General features: G+C 42.9%; 1 protein-coding gene across 3 annotated transcripts in view; it reads right to left on the bottom strand.

Moving 5' to 3' along the window:
* Window positions 1-4,048: 4,048 nt before the first annotated feature.
* The window catches only part of AZIN1 (antizyme inhibitor 1), a 238,577-nt gene continuing 220,641 nt past the window's right edge, over window positions 4,049-21,984 (bottom strand). For all 3 annotated transcript variants that reach the window (XM_033933779.1, XM_033933780.1, XM_033933781.1), the window contains exon 12: window positions 4,049-5,831. In XM_033933779.1, coding sequence (XP_033789670.1) covers window positions 5,720-5,831 — 112 coding nt within the window. In that variant the 3' untranslated portion in view covers window positions 4,049-5,719. The remainder of the gene's footprint in view (window positions 5,832-21,984) is intronic.

Here is a 21,984-nt window from a genome sequence, read left to right as displayed (position 1 = left end):
CGCTAAAAGAGTCTGTAGTATCTGAAGATTGGAGGGTGGCTAATGTTACGCTGATTTTTAAAAAGGGCTCCAGGGGAGATCCAGAAAGCCCCACTTCAGTGCCAGGCAAAATGGTAGAGTTATAAAAACTAAAACTGTGGAACATGTAAACACACATGATTTAATGAGATGGAGTCAGCATGGGTTGAGCCAAGGGAGATCTTGCCTCACCAATTTGCTTGACTAATTTGAAGATGTGAATAAACATGTGGATAAAGGTGAGCCAGTTGATATAGTGTATCTAGATTTTCAGAAAGCTTTTGATAAAATTCCTCACGAGAGGCTCCTGAGAAAATTAAAGTGTCACGGGATAGGTGGCAAAGTTCAGTTGTGGATTAGGAATTGGTTATCGGATACAAAACAGAGGGTAGGGTTAAATTGGCATTTTTCTCAATGGAGAAGAGTAAACAGTGGAGTGCTGCAGGGGTCTGTACTGGAACTGGTGCTATTTAACTTATTTATAAATGATCTGGAAATTGGAACGAGGTGATTAAATTTGCAGATGACACTAAACTGTTCAAAGTTATTAAAATGCTTGCGGATTGTGAAAAACTGCAAGTGGACCTTAAGAAGTTGGAAGACTGGGTTGGGTGTTCAAATGGCAGATGAAATTTAATGTGGACAAATGCAAGTGATGCACATTGGAAAGAATAACCTGAATCACAGTTATCGAATGCTAGGGTCCACCTTGAGGGTTAGCGCCCAGGAAAAGGATCTGGGTATCATCATAGACAATATGATGAAACCTTCCACCCAATGTGCGGTGGCGGCCAAAAAAGCAAACAATATGCTAAAAATTATTAAAAAAGGGATGGTTAACAAGACTAAGAATGTTATAATGCCCCTGTATCGCTCCATGGTGCAACCTCAAGTATTACATTCAATTCTGGTCTCATCTCAAGAAAAATATAGTGGCGCTAGAAAAGGTTCAAAGAAGAGCGACCAAGATGATAAAGGGAATGGAACTCGTCTTGTATAAGGAAAGATTAAAACAGTTATGGCTCTTCAGCTTGGAAAAGAGATGGCTGAGGGGAGATATGATTGAGGTCTACAAAATCCTGAGTGGAGTAGAACGGGTACAAGTGGATCAATTTTTCACTCAGTCACAAATAAAAAAGACTAAGGAACACTATGAAGTTACAGGGAAGTACTTTTAAAACCAATAGGAGGAAATCTTTTTTACTTAGAGAATAGTTAAGCTCTAGAACACATTGCCTGAGTTTGTGGTAAGAGTGGATAGCGTAGCTAATTTTAAGAAGGGTTTGGACAAGTTCCTGGAAGAAAAATCCATAGTCTGTTATTTAGAAAGACATGGGGGAAGTCACTGCTTGCCTTGTATCGGTAGTATGGAATATTGCTACTCCTTGGGTTTTGGCCAGGTACTGGGGATCTGGATTGGCCACCATGAGAACAGGCTACTGAGCTTGATGGACCATTGGTCTGACCCAGTAAGGCTATTCTTATGTTCTTATTTCCAGAGAGAAAAGCTTCCAACAGCATTTTCAAGACCAGGGATTCTCAACCCAGACTTCAGGAAATACCTGGTTCCAGATTCTATCTGCTGCAAGCTTGAGAGCCAGTTCTCCTTCTCCTAGACTCCCTTGCACTGTGGCTCCACTGCTACACCCCTCAACACACTGGTGGTCATAAAGGAATCCACTGGTTTTGACAGGCTCAGAGGAAGACGCAGGTTAGAGTGCATCTTGCCTTTCCTTTTTTTTCTGTTAATTGCATGTAAAATTAGTAGAGGTAATAAAAATGCCAAATAAAGTGAGGCGCTTCTACTGCTGCCTATAAAGCTAACATAAGAATAGCCTTACTGGGTCTCACAGTGGCCAAACAAGGTCCCCCGGTACCTGGCTAAAATCCAAGGAGTAGCAACATTCCATGCTACCGATCCAGGGCAAGCAGTGGCTTCCCCCATGTCTCTCTCAGTAACAGATTATGGACTTTTCCTACAGAAAATTGTCCAAACCAGCTACACTATCCACTCTTACCACAACCTCTGGCAATGTGTTCCAGAGCATAAGTATTTTCTGAGTAAAAAAATATTTCCTCCAATTGGTTTTAAAAGTATTTCCCTGTAATTTCATTGAGTGTCCCCTAGTCTTTGTAATTTTTGACAGTGAAAAATTGATCCACTTGTACCCGTTCTACTCCACTCAGGATTTTGTAGACTACAATCATATCTCCCCTCAGCCGTGTCTTTTCCAAGCTGAAGAGCCCTAAATGTTTTAGTCTTTCCTCATACGAGAGGAATTCCATCCCCTTTATCATCTTGGTCGCTCTTCTTTGAACCTTTTCTAGCGCCACTATATCTTTTCTTGAGATAAGGAGACTAGAATTGAACGCAATACTCCAGATGAGGTCGCACTATGGAGTGATACAGGGGCATTATAACATTCTTAGTCTTGTTAACCATCTCTTTTTTAATAATTACAAGCATCCAGTTTGCTTTTTTGGCCGCCGCCACGCATTGGATGGAAGGTTTCATCGTACTGTCTATGATGACATCCAGATCCTTTACTTGGTTGCTAACCCCCAAGTTGGACCCTAGCATCCGGTAACTGTGATTCGGGTTATTCTTCCCAATGTGCATCACTTTGCATTTGCCACATTAAGTTTCATCTGCCACTTGGACACCCAGTCTTCCAATTTCCTAACATCTGCCTGTATGCGTTTTTAACAACTTTGAACAGTTTAGTGTCATCTGCAAATTTAATCACCTCACTCATCATTCCAATTTCCAGATCATTTATAAATAAGTTAAATAGCACTGGTCCCAGGACAGACCCCCTGCGGCACTGTTTACTTTCCTCCATTGAGAAAAGTGACCATTTACCCTCCCCTCTATTTTCTTTTTTTCCCCAATTCTTTATTCATTTTTCATCTTCCATCAAGTACACAATATTACATCTATTGAATCAAACAAATCACTTGAAATTCTTTTTATTGTCATCTTAAATACATAAATTATCTCCCTTCCCCACCCACCCTTTTCACAAATATTGTAATCAAAAAAACAACATACATGTGCTTTATTCATAGATATTGATTCAACCTATATTATAACTATATACCACCCCCTCCCATAATTATAGTTATACTTTAAATGTAAAAAGGCGTCTAATCATTACAATAAGTTGTCAATGGCCCCCAGATCTTTTTAAAATTATTATAATTCCCTTTTTGTATGGCAATTGTTCTTTCCATTTTGTATATATGGCACATCGAATTCCTCCCCTCTATTTTCTATCGATAACCAACTCCTAATCCACAACTGAACTTTGCCACCTATCCTATGACACTTAAATTTTTTCTGGAGCCTCATGAGGAACTTTATCAAAAGCTTTCTGAAAATCTAGATACTATACATCAACCAGATCACCTTTATCCATCCTATTCAAGACATCCTTGAAGACAAACTAACACTGCAAGACTCACCCCAATTCTCTGTAGCAAATTGCTCTACTATTCAATTCCTCTGGAAATGGCCAGATAACTTCTTTTGTAATCCGCCTTGAAATGCAAGGTATTGGCGGAATAGAAATCACTAATGTAATGTTTATTCACACCTTCAATGACAATCAATGTGGTTGTATTTATGTAATTAGATTTAATATACAGTATACTGTAATTAATTGTATTTAGTTTGAAATTACATTTTAATTTTATCAGTGTCAAGTTCTACCCCTGATGCAGCCTATGGGCGATCATGTTGAGTTTTAATATATGCCTAGGGTTTTATATGTATTTTTAGTTTTTAACATTTAATATCAGTAAGTCATTTGAAATTCTTTTATTGTCCTTGTATTTTTACTTTTCTGTCCTATATCCACCAGGAAGACCAAATTTGCTTTGATCCACTTAATCACTGAATCCTTGCCTGGAAAAAATTTTGAACAGGTGAACTGGACAACTAATATCTTCTATTAGGTTTCAGAATTGCACCTCTCCCATTCTTAATCAAAAAATCAAAGCATTCACTTACAAATTTCACACACATGGATTCATGATAAACTCAAATTCTTTTAATTTGAAGAAAAAGCTGTACAATTTGTTTCTTTCTAAAACAATTCAAACATGCATCCTTAAACCTTTGGCACAGTAAAATATGGAACCTGTGCCAATGCACTTGAACTTGGCGGCAGAGTCTGGATCTACCAATATAAGGAATTAAGAATAATCCACATACTGACCAGCTGGTATTGGAGAACCAGGATGCCTACATATTTCAAACGACACTGTTAATACTCTAAAGGTTTATAAGACCATTGCTCTCATAAAGTACCAAAACTACAAAGCAAATCAAAATGGTTCATAAACAAAAAGGCATAACACTAATAGACTTTAAGAATGATTTACACATATTTACTTGATGTGTCACTTAAGGGACTGGAAAAATTGGTTTTATTGTAGAAAGCATAACATTGCTACCTTTCAATCCAGTCTCATAATGAGGAAGAAAAGTAAATTGATGTGGCCACTAACAGTATGGTGCTGTAAAATCCTGACACCAAGCACTCTAGATTAAATTAGAAACAGACAAGTCAAAAAAATAAAGAAAGAGAAGAGGTAGAAATTAGGACAGTAATGAATTAGTACATCCACTGGAACAGTTCAACAATATTTCCACAGTAGAAAAAAGTATCAGTCACTACATAGGAAAGATTGCTGATAAGCAGAATGTGCTTTTCTGGAACTTCATGTATTTAAATAACAATCAGTGCAAAAGCGCATCAAGATTCGAAAGCCCATGTTATACAGATTGTTTGTACAGAGCTAACGAGTTCAAATTATATACAAAATAACACTACTTTTCATCTATACAGTATAGAACTAGCTTTTACTATAATTTACTACTGGAGTTCTGAAATTTCTTAATGTCAATGTTAAAAAGTCTAGGTATAAATAGTTTATTCTGTTATCTTTCTTGTAACTTATACTAATTTTATCAAGCTCAAATTCATTTAACTTACCCTTGGCAGTTACTACAAACATTCAATTCCCAGTGGCAATGGGATGAAATTGGTCATAGTTCATTGCAATTTCATAAACTTGGAATAATGAATCAGAAAATTTTTGAACCAGTACCATTACTACCAACCTTCTCCCAAAGTGAGCCAGAAATAAAACCTATAAAATCTACACAAAGTTTATTGCAATCATACAAGAGTTACAGCAGGTCAAATACAAATACTAAGATGCAATTTTACATTTATTAAACCATAGCTCAAAGCACAAATTTATACATTCTAAATACATTAGACATACCTAAATCACACTGGTCTCCCCATTGCTACCTGGGAAAAGACAACTTTACAAGACTTGAACAAGAATTTTTAGTATAAAAACGGTGTACTTGCATGTAAACTGTTTAATGAGGAACCCAAGTGATGGTTTCCATCTCTACTAAGTCATCCATTTTGTTGCATATTTTATTTAAATGCTCAGGGGTCAGAAACTGGCAAGTTTAAATTTGGACATGGCATCTAATTCTCCTTGGATAGTTCTTACTTATAGATGTTTTGCCTGGTCCCTGTTAGTTGTTAGTATTTGATTATGTTTTGAAAAAAACACGTAGAAATCAAGATTGCTCTTTTTCTTCCACACTGGAATGTTACCAGACAAACTACAGACTTGCAACTGTAGGTATAACTGAAGCATTTTTCTTGCCAGATTAAGCTGCTGTAGAAAAGCAGTCTTCTTCACTCAGCTGAAAGCAAGGTGGCACAAAGAAGAAATTCTTCATCACTGTGTTTGAAGTAATTCCAGCATCCTGCATCTCATACCTTAAAGAAAAAAATAAATAAATAAATAAATAAATGTTCTCAAAAATAAACAAATTAGCTTTAATTGCAGTTCAACAAGTTACAATATAGCTTTAATTGTATCTCCAGTTTGAGAGCCATGGGGAAAGGGCTAGGAGATCCCTCTTCTCTTAAGGTATTAAAATAAAACCTTCACACAATCCTTAAGGAGGTTTAGAATTAATTGCACTGGTTTCCATTGACAATGTTCCTCTCAAATCAACCTCAACAATCAAAATATTAGGTGTTCTTATTGATAATAAACTCTCATTCCGTCCCCAAATTAGTGCTCTGGTCAAAAACTGTTTCTACAAACTTAGGATGATCAGATCTTTGGTCCCCCTCCTTGATGTAAATTCGCTTCATGTTTTAATTCATTCCCTCATAATATCTAGAATTGATTATTGTAACTCATTATATAAAGGGTTGTGTCAAAAAGATATAAAACGCATTCAACTCATACAAAATACAGCTATAAAAATTATTTCGGGCTCAAAAAAATTATCATTTCACCCCTTTGTTACAAGAAGCTCATTGGCTGCCTATTTCACACCGATCACCTATAAAATTGCTCTTTTAACCTTTAAAACTATACAGACTAATACCCCTGCATTCATAGATAGATTACTGATTCCTTATGACCCTCCCAGAACTTTAAGATCAGCCGCTCAACATTCCCTTAATGTCCCATCCTTAAAAATAATTGGTACTCGTCATACTCTCATTTTCTCAGTCACTGCCCCATTAATTTGGAACTCTCTCCCTCTATATCTCAGAGTTGAACAAAACTTGTAGAAATTTAAAAGTAGCCTAAAATGCTTTCTTGGTTATTTAATACTAGTCTTTAAGCCCATTACATAGATGTGTGTCTGTCTTTCTCTCTCTCTCTCCTTGGCCACTTTCTGTCCATCTTTCTTTCTTTTTCTCTCTCTCTTTCCTTGGCTGTCCACCATCACCCCTTGCCTGCTCCCCTGTCCAGCAGGCCTTCTCCCTTCCTTTTACCCCCCCCCCCGCGATCCAGAAGCACCTCTTCCTTGCTCCCCCTGTCCAGCAGTAGGCCTTCTCCCTTCCTTTTACTCCCCCCCCACCGTCCAGCAGCACCTTTTACCTGATCCCCCTTTCCAGTAGTAGGCCTTCTCCTTTCCCTGCTCCCCCTGTCCAGCATCCAGCATCCGCTAGCTCAGGCAGCCTTGGGGCTTTTGCTAGGCCGTCCCAACTCGCATTATCGAAATGGGCCAGCCAAGCAAATGCCCTGCGGCTGCTGCATTTGTTGGTCATGTGTGTGTATGTGTGAGAAGAGGTGTCCCGGCAGTGCAGGAATCAAACCGCCACTGAAATTGCCGTCGCAAGCCGCTCCACGAGCCGGAAATCGAATTTGGCACGGAGACACAGCATAGTGGCAGGAGTCACAAAATCCTAAGTGCACATGCGCGCTTAGGGTTTTATTATAGAGGATGTTCATCTCCTATCTATTTTAAATTCCTATGTACAACGCTTTGTACTTCTGGAGAAGCGTTTAATCAAAATTCAAATAAACTATGAAACTAAGGGGAAAAAACTATTAGTGCTATTACACATCTGTAGTACAGATCTAGTAAATTCCAAGATATAAATACAAGTACCCACTAAAGCAGTTATTTACCTCTAACTGATGTTATCCAAGGACAGCAGGCAAATATTCTCACAGAAGGATGATGCAATCCATGGAGCCCCGGTATGGACAGTGCAAAAGTTTACTGACACTTTAACGTCAAAACTTTAGAAATCTCAAGACTGCCCATACCACACATGTGTGAGTGCCTTCCCACCCACGTCAGCTGCTGTGATCATCAATTCCGTGAAAAAGCTAAGAAGCTAACTAGGGGAGGAGTGAGGGTTGTGAGAATATCTGCCTTGTCCTCAGATAACACCTGTTACAGGTAAGCAGTGAGTGTGATTGTATGAATGACCTGCCAGACAAATGAATGGGGTGGGGGGTTTGGGTGAGGTAGGGATGGAGGGACAGATATTGACGTGTTTTTGCTAAGATTTTCTTAGTGTATGTTTGATCTATTTGTGAATTGCATTATTCTGTAAGATGATAAAATTTTAATAAAGATTGAACTAAAAAAAAAAAAAAAAAGCCAACTGCTTTATCCCAGGACAAGCAGGTAACATATTCTTACAGATGGGACTCCCTAGCTAAACTGACAGGGTTGGAGGGAAGTTGGCATCTAAACAGAATAAATTTTGCAAGGACTGACTATCCCATCTGGAATGAGTCTCCAGACTCTAATGGGATATGTAAGTATGTATTGACGACCAAGTGGTTGCTTTACAAACGTCCTCAATAGGAGTGGAATGGAGAAAAGCTACTGAAGCTTCCACTGCTCTAACTTTATGTGCTGTGACACAACCTTCCAACAGTAGCCCAGCTCGAGCATAGCAGAAGGAGATACAGTTTGCCAACCATGTAGAGATTGTTCTCTTGGTTACAGAACTCCCAGTGTTAGGATCAAATGAGAAGAATAGCGAGCAGAGGCTCTTTGAGGCTTTGTCCGATCCAGGTAATAAGCTAATGCACATTTACAGTGTGGAGTGCAGCTTTCCCAGAATGGGAATGTGGAATTGTAAAAAAGACAAGCAAAACTGGTTGTGATGAAATTACTTTTGGTAGAAATTTGAGATAAATACAAAAGACAACTGTCATGGTAGAATGTGGTGTAACATGGATCTGAAACAAGTGCTTGGAGTACACTGACTCTGCATACTGAAGTGATGAAGATTAAGCCAACTAATTTACACAAGAGGTACTTGAGAGATGAAGACGCCAGAGGTTCAAATGGTGGCTTCATTAAAGTAGAAAGCAAGTTTAGGTCCAAAGGAACTGGAGGAGGCTTTAGTGGAGGGTTGGAATATAGCAGATCTTTCATAAATCTGGAAACCAAAGAGTTGGAATATAGCAGGTCTTTCATAACTCTGGAAACCAAAGAGTATGTAGCCAGAAGTTTATCGAGAGGTATGTGAAAAGCACTGATGGCACTGAGTTGCACCCTCATTGAAGTGGTCTTTAGGCCAGAGTTGGAAAGATGCAAGAAGCAATCTAGAACTGATGACAGAGGACATGTATCCAGAAATAATGATTGTTGGTTCCACCAGAGATTAAACTGAGTCCACGTGAAATAACAGCATTGTGTGGACGGTTTTCTGGAAGCGTCTCTTATAGCTGATACAGGAGCAGAGAGATGGAGTTATCTATTCCTTGGGAGAGAGGTATCAGGCTATGAGAGCTAGAGTATGAAGATTGGGGTAGAGAAGGGACCCCTCATTCTGGGTTAACGGAGTTGGGAAAATCTGGAGAGGAATGGGTTTCCCTGACACTGATGGAGACGTGGGAACCAGAGTTTTCTTGGCCATCTCAGAGCTATGAGAATCATCGTAGTTGGCTCCTGAGTTTGAATAGAGTTTTTCCTATTAGAGGTAATGGAGGAAATGCATACAGAAATTTGTTCGTCCAGTCTAGCAGAAATGCGTCAGATTCTAGGCGATGAGGTGAGTGTAGCCTGGGGCAAAAGTGTGAAAGTTTGTGACTGCTGGGAGAGGCAAAAAGATCTATCTGAGAGGTTCCACATGCTGAAAAGATCTGATGTACAATTGTTGAGACACCACTCATAAGGTTGAAGGAATCTGCTGTTTGTCCACTAGCGTGTTCTGTTTGCCTGCCAGGTAGACAGCTTTGAGAAGGATGTTTTATGGAATGGCCCAATCAGCAGATTTATGTCGCTTCTTGGCAAAGGAGGCGAGAACTTGTGCCCCCTTGTTTGTTTATATAGTACATGGAGACTTGAATGTCTATGCATATAAGAACTACTTGGTTCAGAAGGCGATCTTCAAATGTGTGCAATGCTCTGTGGACCGCTCATAGCTCTAAGACAGGGGTGTCAAACTCGATCACATAAAGGGCCGAAATCTAAAACATAGGCTAAGTTGCGAGTCAAATTTTTCATTAAGATACTTAGGAGTCCTTTTATTAAGGTACACTAACCGATTCAGTGCATGCTAAACATTAGCACACGCTAAATGCGCACCTTAATAAAAAGATCCCTTAGTCTTAGTAGAAGTATAGGGTTACAACCTCTCCATCCCCACACCGGCTCTGTGATGTATGCAAAATAAATAAAAAAGACTTTTCCTCTCTTTTAGGTCCTAGTTCACGCTTGTTGTCCAACAGCAGCTCTGGCAGGATACACATTTCAAATCTGACATACTGTAATCACAAAACAGAAAATATAATTATGTTTTTCTATCTTTTGTTGTCTGGTCATTATTCAAATCATGTTGGTCCCAGGCTCTGGTTGTCTTTTGATAATTCTCTCACCAGGGTCTCCAGCCCATTTGTCAATTCCTTCTTTCGCCATAATAACCATCCATCTTCCATCTCTTTCCTTTCCTTTTTATTGTCTCCATACCCGCAGCTGCAGCAATGGACCCCACCATCCCCAGATCCACCATCTCTCCTTTTCTCAACTAGACCATTCTTCCAACTTTTGCAGATCTATAGCTTGTTGACACATAGCTATGGATAGTGCTGATGTCCAAGAGATAACATCAAAAGCGGTCAAATACAGATCTTACCATCAATTTTCTAGGAGATCATGGGTATTTATTTGGAATTCTTCCAGCTGATCTCCTAGAAGAATGTTCTTCAACTGCTGGTCCGCAAAAATTTCCTGTCGGTCCGTGAAGAATTAATGTTCCTTCATGCCCCTCCCATGTCCCAACGCGCTCCTCCCCCCCTTTTCTCCCTTACTTGTTCAGGGCTGTCCAGCCTCTGCCGAAGCCGGATCAGTGTCCCCCTGCAAGTGCGTGTCCATCTACCTTCCGGCTTGGCTGCTCTTTATCTTCAGTGCCAGCTGCACTTGTTTGCCGGGACAGCGCACAGTGGCTCTTGCACGCTGCATGTGGCTGACCCGGACCCAGAACCAGATTAGCAGCATGCAAGAGCCGCTGCATGCTATCCCTGCAAACAAGTGCAGCTGACACTGAAGATAAGCAGCAGCCAAGCCGGAAGAAAGATGGACACTTGCTTGCAAGGGACACTGATCCGGCTTCGGCAGAGTCTGGACGGCAGAGTCTGAACAAGTAAGGGACAAAAGGGTGGGGGGGAAGGTATGAATTTGGGACAAAGGCTGAAAGGCAGGGAGGGGAGACATGATCTCGGGACACAGAAGGAAGGGAGGAGGCATGAACTTGGGACACAAGGGAGGGGATAGAAAGGGAGAATTGTTGGGGATGAGTGTGTGAGAAGGAAAGATGGTGCACATAGGGAAAGGAAGAAAGGGAAAAATTGTTGGGTATAGAAAGAGGAGTTAGGAAGAGATACATGGGGACGAGAAGGAAAAATGTTAGATATGGTGGTGGAGAGGGAACAGACTGAAGGAGATGCAAGGGGGAGGAATGTTGGACATAGTGATGGAGGAAGAGGTGTGGCATGGTGTTAGAAAGGGGTGATAAAAGGAGAAATGTTGGGCATGGGGCTGGTGGGCAATAGTGAAAAATGCTGCACATGATCCAGGGGATTTGAGAGGGAAAAATGCTGGATATGGCAGTAGAGGGAGTGGGAGAGATGCATCATGGATCTCTCTCTTTCCTCATTCCCTGTACACGGGATGGAGACGGGGGACCAAGCTGCAGGGATGGGGCGGAGATAGGGGTTTTTATTTCAGGATTAGGAGTTTGCCGGTTCACAAAATAATTATTTTTTTTCCGCCGGTTCATAGTGTAAAAAGGTTGAAGAACAATGTCCTAAAATATATTGCTCATGTGATAGGTGCTGAACTAGTTGCAGAAGTTGTAACTGAGAATATGACAGGTTAGCACTATTTTCTGGTACAGCCTGCAGGCGAATATGTCCAGGGCATGGCCCTCTCTTGCCTAAGTTCCGGTACTAGAGGATTTCTTGAGAGCTGATTCAAAAAGGAGGAAGTGATGCTGCAGTTGAGGTTTGACAAACCCTGGGCATGGACTCTAAAAAGCAGCGGTCTCAAACTCAAACCCTTTGCAGGGCCACATTTTGGATTTGTAGGTACTTGGAGGGCTGCAGAAAAAATATTTACTGTCTTATTAAATAAATGACAACTTTGATTGAGGTAAAACTCGTTATAGTTTATATATCTTTCCTTAATTGCTTCTGATCATTTCAGCTATACACAGCTGAAAGCAGTGGAACATGCATAAAGTGAAGTTTAGATAGTTTTTCACTTTCTGCATGCTCTGAAATGATCATAAGTAATTAAGGAAAGATTTATAAACTATAACGAGTTTTACCTAATGCAAAATTGTGATTTAGATTCTAATCTAAAGTTATCAGCTGCAAGAGACAAGATTTTGGTGTAGTCCTCTAGGCATTTTTGTAGAGGGGAAAAAAATCAATATCCAACTTGTGCCTGGAAAACTTGTGCCTTAAGTGTCTGGTGGTCAAATCCGCAACTGCTTTCAGCTCTCACTTCCTCCAGCATGGACACAACCGCAATCTTACATCAAGCAGTCACCGCCAGGAGAGGTGCTGAATTTTGAGAAAGTTCACGAGATTAAACACACACGCACCTTATGATTACCTTATGTTCTGGAACGTTGCCCGCCTCACTACTGTAACCTCACGCAAGCGCTTTCCTGCATCTGTATTCCACCTCACAATCGTGTACAGACGCAGGAAAGTGCTTGTGTGAGGTTACAGCAGTGAGGCAGGCAACGTTCCAGAGCAATGGTAACATACCAAGGGCCTCAAAATGGTATCTGGCGGGCCACGAGTTTGAGACCACTGCTATAAAGGGAGTCATTTTCTGGTTGCCACAGGAATGACCAGAGGTATTTCCCAATTTTTAAACATAGCATTCCATGTTACTTTGTGGAATGGAAATTTCAAACAATCCTTGGGGATCTGCACAAATTCTAAGGCATCAAAAAGCTCAGCCTTCGGTTCAGTCTTGGATTCCATTTTGACTGGCAGAGTTCGTCTCATCTGAAGAATTAATTTAGTAAAAGATAGCTCTCTGGTGGGGACCTCCTACTAGGTGGTGGAGAGGAATCTGATGAAATTTCATATGATTCCAGAGCAGAGCACTCTGGATCAAAATAGAATCAGTCTATAAGATCTGAGTCAATCTTCTATTCTTGGAGATGGGGTACGCCTAGAAAGCACAGTTACTTACCATTACCAGGTGTTATCTGGGAACAGCAGGTAGATATTCTCACATGTGGGTGACATCATCCACAGAGCCTGGTATGGGCAGTTTCAAAAGGGCATTGCCACTAAGTTTTTAGAAAGTTCACGACTGCCCGCACCACGCATGTGCTTTCTCACCCGACATCAGCTCACGGTATCTCAGTTCTGTAAGCAAGCTAAGAAGCCAACCAGGGGAGGTGGGAGGGATGTGAGAATATCTACCTGCTATCCCTGGAAAACACCTGTTACGGTAAGTTACTGTGCTTTATCCCAGGACAAGTGGGCAGCATATTCTCACATGTGAGACTCCCTAGCTTACTGAAATGAGATGGAGGGAGAATTGGCCACTGGGAAGAAAATAAATTTTGTTAACACTGCTTGACCAAAACGAATATCTCGTCTGAAATAGGATTCTAGACAGTAGCGAGATATGAATATGTGAATTGAGGACCAAGTAGCTGCTTTGCAAATATCTTCAGTAAGAGTGGAACGCAAGAAGGTCACTGATGCTGCCATAGCTCGGACCTTGTGTGTTATAACATGTCCCTAGAGCTGCAGCCCAGCCTGAGCATAGCAGAAGGAAATAAAGGCCGCTAACCATATGGAAATACTGTGTTTTCCCGAAAATGAGTGTCTTATATTAATTTTGGGTCCAAAAAATGCACTAGGGTTTACTTTCGGGGATGTCTTATTTTTTTTCATGTACAACAATTATCTCTCCCTTCCTCTCTTGCACCCCAATTCTTCCTCTTTCCTCCCCCCCCCGTGCAGCAACTTTCCTCCCCTCTCACCCATCCCTTTGTGCTGCATCCTTTTATCCTTTCCTCCCTCCCATCCCCCCTGTGCAGCAGAACCCCACCGACCTTCCCACTGTGAGACTGACATACCTCCGCTCCGAGGCTTCCTAAAGCAGCAGGGGTGGGGGTTGTTGAATTGACAGCTCCAATCTTAACTTGGGCTTATTTGGGGGGGTAGGGCTTATGTTAGGAGCATCTTTAAAAATCATGCTAGGATTTATTTTCAGGGAAACAGGGTAAGTTCATTTGGTGACAGGGAGTCCAATCTATTGTAATCAAATGGGATGAACAGTTGAAGTGAAGACCTGTGTGGCTTAAGCCCTTTGTATGTAGTAAACCAGGGCACGCTTACAGTCCAAAGCGTGTAGAGCAGTTTCTCCAGGATGAGAACGAGGCTTTGAGAAAAAACTGGAAGCACAATGGATTGATTTATGTGAAATTACGTGATTACTTTTGAAAGGAATTTAGCATGGGTCCTTAGAACCATCTTGTCATGATGAAATACTGTGAAAAGGTGGGTCATAAACCAATGCTTGAAGTTCACTTATTTGACGAGCGTAAGTGATAGAGATCAAGAAGACCACTTTCCAAGTGAGAAAGTTAAGATGAATAGTTGCCACTGGTTCATTTGGCAGCTTCTTCAGACTGGCTAGGACTACATTAAGATCCAAGACAACTGGAGGCAACTTGAGAGGAGGTTTGGCGTTGAAAAGTCCTCACATAAACCAGTAAACAAGCGAATGAGTGGTCAGAGGTCTATTGTTGACAGAAACATGGAAAACACTAATAGTACTGAGGTGAACTCTGACCAAAGTAGTCTTAAGTTCAGAATTGAATAAATGGAGAAGACAGTCATCCAAGTCATGGAAATTACACCATGAACTGAAGTGTCTCTACTTATGTTTGATAGCATTGCCGAGTAGAAGGCTTTCTGGAAGCAGCTATAATGGCTTAGAAAGATTAGAATCTGCTGAAGTCAGATCAAGATGCACCAAGCTGTCAGGTGCAAAGATTGCAGACTGGGATATAAAAGAGATCCTTGACTCTGAGTGAGAAGAGATGGAAAGATATATAAAGAAATTGGACCCTTGGCACTCAGCTAAGTAGAAGGGAAAACCAAGGTTGTCTGGGCCACCAAGGAGCTATTAGAATCATGGTGGCTGACTTGCGGCTTGAGCTTGACTAAGGTCTTTAGAATGAGAGGGATTGAGGGAAATACATAGAGGAACTTGTTTGTCCAATCCAGAAGAAATGCATCTGCTTCGAGACAATGAGGCGAGTACTGTCAGGAGCAGAATTAAGGCAATTTATGGTTGTGGGGAGACACAAACAGGTCTATTTGAGGAGTCCCCCAAAGAGAGAAGATGTGGTGTAAGACTGTGAAGTTGAAAGACCACTAGTGTGGTTGGAGAAATCTGCTGAGCTTGTCGGCGAGCAAACTCTGCTTGCCTTGCACATATATGGCTTCGAGAAAAATGTTGCATGGAATTGCTCAATTCCAAATGCGCTCAGTTTCTTGACACAGGGGAAGAAAACCCATGGCTGTCTCTTCTTGATATAGTACATCATTACTTGTTTGTTCAAACAAGGAGGGCTTGGTTGGAAAAACACTCCTGAAAGGTTTTTAGGGCATTGCGAATTGTCCACAACTCTAACAGGTTTATGAGGAATGCCTTTTCTCGAGCAGACCGCAGACCCTGTGTGTCCTGAGACCGTCCCCAAGCATACATGTTGACGTTGGAGGGATGTGAAACAACAAATCTCTGGATAGATTTGTCAGATTCATCCACCACTGGAGAGATTTTGTTGAGGTAGAAAAGCTCCACAGAAAATAAAGAACATAAGAATAGCCTTATTCCCAGGGCCCTGGGAAAAATGCATCTGGTCAGATCACTACATTGGCAAGTTCAATCTACACTGGCTAAAACAGAATAAACAACAAAAACACAAAAGCGTCAACACGAACACCATAACCATTATTAACCCAACCGAATTCTGGACCCACTATGAGTTACATCCCATAACCAAAGAAATTCAGGATTTCCCTACAAGATGGGAAAATTACAGCAAAGAACTCCTAGACCAAATAGCACCATAATCAAACATACAAAAAGAAAAATAGACCACCAAATGAATGGTTTGACTGTGAACTACTAACCACCAAACAGGAACTAAGAAAATTGGAGAGAATCTGGCAAAAAACAAACAATGAGTCAGACAAGACAAACTGGAAACAAAAAATGAAAATATACAAAAATCTGATCAAAGAAAAACGCACTAAGCACTATGCAAAAAAAATTGGTACTTCAAAAATAAACAGCAAAGAATTGTTCAAACTAGTAAAAACACTAACCGATACAACACAAATACTGAAAAAGGACAATGAGCGCACTCCATCGGCACAAACCCTAGCCAACTTCTTTCAAAATAAAATCGCTGAGCTAAGAGCAACTCTACCCACAACCACAACAAATGCTCTTCAATACCTCGAACCCCATGACCAAGACACCAGAGTAGACATGATATGGGACCACCTCGAATACCCAAACTGGCATCAGTTCCTAAATTTATTCAACAAGTACACCAAATCTAACTGTCTACTTGACGCATGTCCCCCAAAAATCATGACAGTTGCTCCTCCAGAATTCAAAAAGGAACTATTCGCATGGCTAACAACTGCCCTTACAAGCGGAACATTAAACAAAAAAATGGGACACATACTAATCACTCCAATCCCTAAAGATCAGAAAACCTCTTCAGCACTGACATCCAATTTCAGACCCATAGCAAGCATTCCCCTTTTCACAAAGATACAGGAAGGATTGGTCAACCTTCAACTAGTAAACTACCTGGACAAATTTAACATCCTTAGTGAACACCAATCAGGATTCAGGAAAGGATACAACACAGAAACTGTCTTAGCCTCCTTACTGAATCACCTTTATGATCTCTTTAGCAAAGGCAAAAGCGCACTGATTCTACAATTAGACCTCAGCAGCGCGTTCGACCTGGTAGACCATGAAATCATGCTACTGTGCCTTGACGTAATGGGAATTTCTGGAAAGGTAAAGAAATGGTTCCAAGAATTCCTAACAAACAGATCCTACCGAGTAATCAGCAATGGAAACTACTCCAAACCATGGAAAAACCCGTCAGGCGTGCCTCAAGGCTCCCCCCTATCGCCCACCCTTTTCAATATCTATATCGCCTCCTTAGGTCACCTCCTACAAAAACTAAACTTAATACACTACATTTACGCAGACGACATATCCATTCTAATCCCCTTAAACGACATCACAAATGAAATTGTAGACAACCTCTCAAGCATAATGACTGAAATCGATAAATGGACCACCAATTTCAAACTGAAACTAAACGCAGAGAAAACAAAAGTCTTTCTGGTTAGTCCTAATGACAAAATTACGAGAACGACCACATCAGCCCCTACTATAAAAAACTGCATTGGCTACCAATAGAAGCGCGAATACTATTCAAATTTGCTTGCACCCGTTTCAGGCAAGCCTGGGGACTAGCACCTTCATACCTGCAAATTCACTTCATCCTACACAACCCCACACGAGCAACCAGAAACAAAAACATCTTTACATACCCAAAGATCACAGGCTGTAGATATAAATCATTCCTGGATAGAACCTTTAAGTTCCAAGCGAACAGACAGCAAGTTTGGCTGAAAAACTACATAAATGAACCCAATCTGACTTACAGTGCATTCCGAAAATCAATCAAAACCGCCCTATTCGCCAAATTCATTGACTAAAACTGTCCCCTCCCTCACTAGGACTTCCCCCTCTGTAAACGCCTTTTCTTTCTCTCAAGAAGCTCCTTTCATGTATTCAAGTATTCTTTACCCATAGAACTCCAATTAGTACGTAAGTACTAAAGTATTCAGGTATTCATTACCCATAGAACTCCAATTAGTACGTAAGTTTCCCATTTAGACTCATTGTATTGTATTTAGACTCATTGTATTGTATTGTATTTAGACTCATTGTATTGTATTGTATTGTATTTAGACTCATTGTATTGTATTTAGACCTTTTGTTATTCGCTGAATGTCCAGCCTTCTTTCAATGTAAACCGCCTAGAAGTCGCCTGACTATGGCGGTATAGAAAAATAAAGTTATTATTATTATTATGATCAATAGTCCATCAAGCCCAGTAGCCCGTTCTCAAGGTGGCCAATCCAGGTCACTAGAGTACTTGGCCAAAACCCAAGGAGTAGCAATATTCCATGTTACCGATACAGATCAAGCAGTGGCTTCCTCCATGTCTTTCTCAATAACAGACTATGGACTTTTCCTCCAGCTGATGTTGGGCAGGAAGACACTTGCGAATGTGCGGTGTGGGCAGTTGCAAAGTTTCTAAAAACTTAAAGTGGCAATGCACTTTTGGCACTGTCCGTTCCGGGCTACATGATTGACGTCACCCACATGTGACAATTTGCTGCCTGCTTGTCCTATGATAAAGGTGGTCTCTGGAAGAATGACACCATTGAGAAGGTTGGTGACTGCAATGTTGAGAGGAGCTTCTATCCATACCCTGAAGATCTGATGTGGAGCGAGAAAAGGTGCTGCGACATCGAGGCGAACAAGACTTAGTAGTGCGATGACGCTGATTATGATATGGTACCCAAATCCCTCACAAAGCAATGCTCGGGTTGAGTTGATACCGATGGAGGAACCTGGACTGTATGTGCCTGTAGCATAATTGCTAACTCCCTCTGAAGCAGCTCTTATTTGGTCCTGTATAGTCTTGAGCTGGTACCATAGATGTTGTCCGTAAGGCTGGTGCTGCAAGGCGTCAAGGCACTAGTGACCTCATTGAAGATGCATGCCTCCGAGGGGATACCAACGGAAGAGATGGAGAATGGAACTTCTTAGAATGGCATGCATCGACAGAGACTCAATGCTTGAGAAGACGCCAATGTGTGCATAGTAGGAGGCATGCTTCTAAGCATTTTTAGGAGGTAATGCAGTTGGCAGTATTGCAGGAGCCAATGCTGAACGGGAAACTAATGTTGATGCATCCGGAGAATGGTGCTTGTTGACTGCAGGCAGAGTGGACATGGTCGATGCGTTTGGTGTCCCAAACAGTTTTTCCTGCTGCAAAACCCTAGCCTTCAAAGAATACTCAGGACCAAGGCATTGGGGACACCAGTTATGTGGGTCAGTGACTGAGATGGTCTTGCACAGAGTATACTTCTTGAAGCTGCTAAAAGGCTTGGACATTGATAGAAAAATAGCCTCAGCGAAATCAGACTCAATCATAGTGGATGTCTAGAAAGGTTCGAGGCTGCTGGCCTGTGAAGAGGCAGAGAAAACCGGAAAATAAAAAAAGTTGAAAACTTGGGAATAAAAATAATGAAGAAAACAAAAAAACTTAAAAGACGGGAAAGCAAGAAAAAAAAGAGCACCAGGACAGACTCCAAACATACAACTTCTTAGCTCTGTGAAGACTAAGAAATGATGGCCTCGTGAGCTGACGTCAGGAGGGAAGGCACTCGTACATGCATGGTAGTGCTACCCAATTCAAAATTTGAATCGATTCACCAATTCACTGTGGGTGAATCAATTTAAAACAAAAAAAAAAAAAATTGGCCTCCCAATTCGGTGACTGACCCTCTCCCCTAAAGCAGGAGCAGCAGCGTTGCCTCTTGCTGGCTGGCTGCTGCTGCTTTAGAGGGTGAGGGGGCGGATCAGTCGGGAAGTGCTGGTGTCCGGCTTGCCCCCCTAGCCTCCCGTGCATCCAGGGCTGGATTAAAGGGTAGGCCCAGTAGGCACATGCCTCGGGCCCGAGGAGTTCAGACATCACATCATGCCCGGGTTAGGAGGCTGCAGTGGTAGTTCTGTGTACATCTTCCCTGCCTCGGCAGACAATGCTGCTGTTGGTGCTTGCTTGCACTGTGGCCCATCTGCTTGCGGCCCGCCCACCAGCTCCATTTAATTCTGCTCACTGCCGCTGCTCCAAAAGAGCCAGTCGCATGCAGCGATTGCACGCCACCGGCCCATAAGCATTCTCTCTGTCAGAATTGATGTCGGGGGAAGGCTTATGGTCCGTTGGGTGCAATTGCTGCACGTGCCTGGCCCTTTTGGAATTGCGGCAGCAGTGTGTGTGTGTGTGTGTTAATGGAGTCGGCGAGCAGTGGGTGAGTGGTGGGAGGCGGAATCTGTGGTGGATCTGCTTGGGGGAAGGCAGGTAGGCTTCGGGGGGAGGAAGGGAGGATTCTGTGTGGATCCTGCAGCTCTTGCCATGAGACTGGACCCACAGCAGCACCAAATGAAGTACAGTATATTTAAACATTTCTTCTGCTGCACTATAAAAAAAAAAAAAAAAAGAGATCAAGTATAGGCAGCCTCAATCAGCCTGAGAGGAGAGCTGAGAGGGAGGAGGCAAGGAGTGAAGAGCCAATAGGAATAGGCTATGAAGGAGTGAAAAAGTACTGAACAAAGGATGGGAATGAGAAAGAAGACAGGAAGAGAAATACAGTGGTACCTCGGTTTACGAGTGCACCAGTTTGCGAGTGTTTTGCAAGACGAGCAAAACATTTGCAAACTTGGTGCCTCGTAAACCGAGCGCACCTCGATTTGCAAGCGCCCCCCCCCCCCCAGTGAACCGGCACCCTCCCACCCGCAATCCGGCATCCCCCCGCCGCAACCTGAGGTCCCCCCAACCCACTCGAACCCTCTTTTTACTTTGATGTAGCCTCCGCACCGTCACCAGCATGTCCTGTGCTGGTGCCAGTGCCCGAAGATCTGCCTCCTGTGCTGGGCCTTGAGCGTGTGCACATGCTCAAGGCCTGAGAGTTCACGTGGAACGTGAACTCTCACGTCGAACGTGAACTCTCAGGCCTCCAGTACAGGAGACAAATCTTCGGGCACCGGCACCAACGCACAGGACATGCTGGTGCCGGTGCGGAGGCTACATCAAAGTAAGAAGAGGGTTTGGGTGGGTTGGGGGGACCTCAGGTCGTGGCGGCGGGGGGAGGGGGGGGTGCCCGATGGCGGCGGCGGGGTGGGGGTGGGGGGGTGCCGGTTCGCAGGGGGGGCCTTCAGGGGGTAGCAATTAGAGAATGACACGGTGAAAAAATTGGTCCCCGTCACCGCCCCGTCCCCGTCTCACCATCCCCGTCACCGCCCCGTCCCCGTCTCACCATCCCCGTCACCGCCCCGTCCCCGTCTCACCATCCTCTTCACCGCCCCGTCACCGCCACTGCCACCCCATTCACCGCCCCGTCACCGCCACTGCAATCCCATTCACTTTTCTTTATTTACGTATAAAGGAAACATTCTTTAAAACTTTAAAACTTAGTTAAATATTAGTTAATAACTATACAAAAACAAAACACGCAGAGAAAAAATTAATTAATAAAAATTCTCAAAACTGACACATTTTGATCACTAAATTTAAAATAGTTATTTTTCATACAGTTTTTCAATCACTAATCTTCCACCACCCCTGGGGCTAGCAATGCAAAAACAAACACGACATGTACTTTAAATGCTGCCGTGATTAGCATAGTGACCGCGGCTACGGCTGCAAGTCTCCCCTCCCCCCAGCGATCACGGCAGGAGGGCACCCAACCCCTCCTGTAGACCCCCCCAACGGCCCTCCCGACAATCGCAGCAGAAGGGTACCCAACCCCTCCTGCCGGTCCTCCCAATGGCCTCCCCTAAGACCGCCGGCAGGAGGGTACCCAACCCCTCCTGCTGGACCCCCCCCCAACGAACCCTCCCACCCCGGAACCCCCTTAGTCTTACTTTCCAAGTTGGACCGGACAGCTCCTCGCTCGTCTGGCCAGCAGGCCTGCCTCCGTCCAAATGAGGCGGGCCCGCCCCTACCCTGCCCAACCCACAGGATCCTAGGGCCTGATTGGTCTAGGCACCTAAAGCCACTCCCGCTATAGGAGGGGCCTTAGGTGCTTGGGCCAATCAGGCCCTAGGATCCTGTGGGTTAGGCAGGGGAGGGGAGGGGCGGGCCCGCTGGCCAGACGAGCGAGGAGCTGTCCGGTCCAACTTGAAAAGTAAGACTAAGGGGGTTCCGGGGTGGGAGGGTTCGTTGGGGGGGGTCCAGCAGGAGGGGTTGGGTACCCTCCTGCCGGCGATCTTAGGGGAGG

The sequence above is a fragment of the Geotrypetes seraphini genome, chromosome 2 (assembly GCF_902459505.1).
Source record: "Geotrypetes seraphini chromosome 2, aGeoSer1.1, whole genome shotgun sequence".
NCBI classification, from domain to species: domain Eukaryota; kingdom Metazoa; phylum Chordata; class Amphibia; order Gymnophiona; family Dermophiidae; genus Geotrypetes; species Geotrypetes seraphini.
This window is presented reverse-complemented; position numbering and strand designations above follow the sequence as displayed.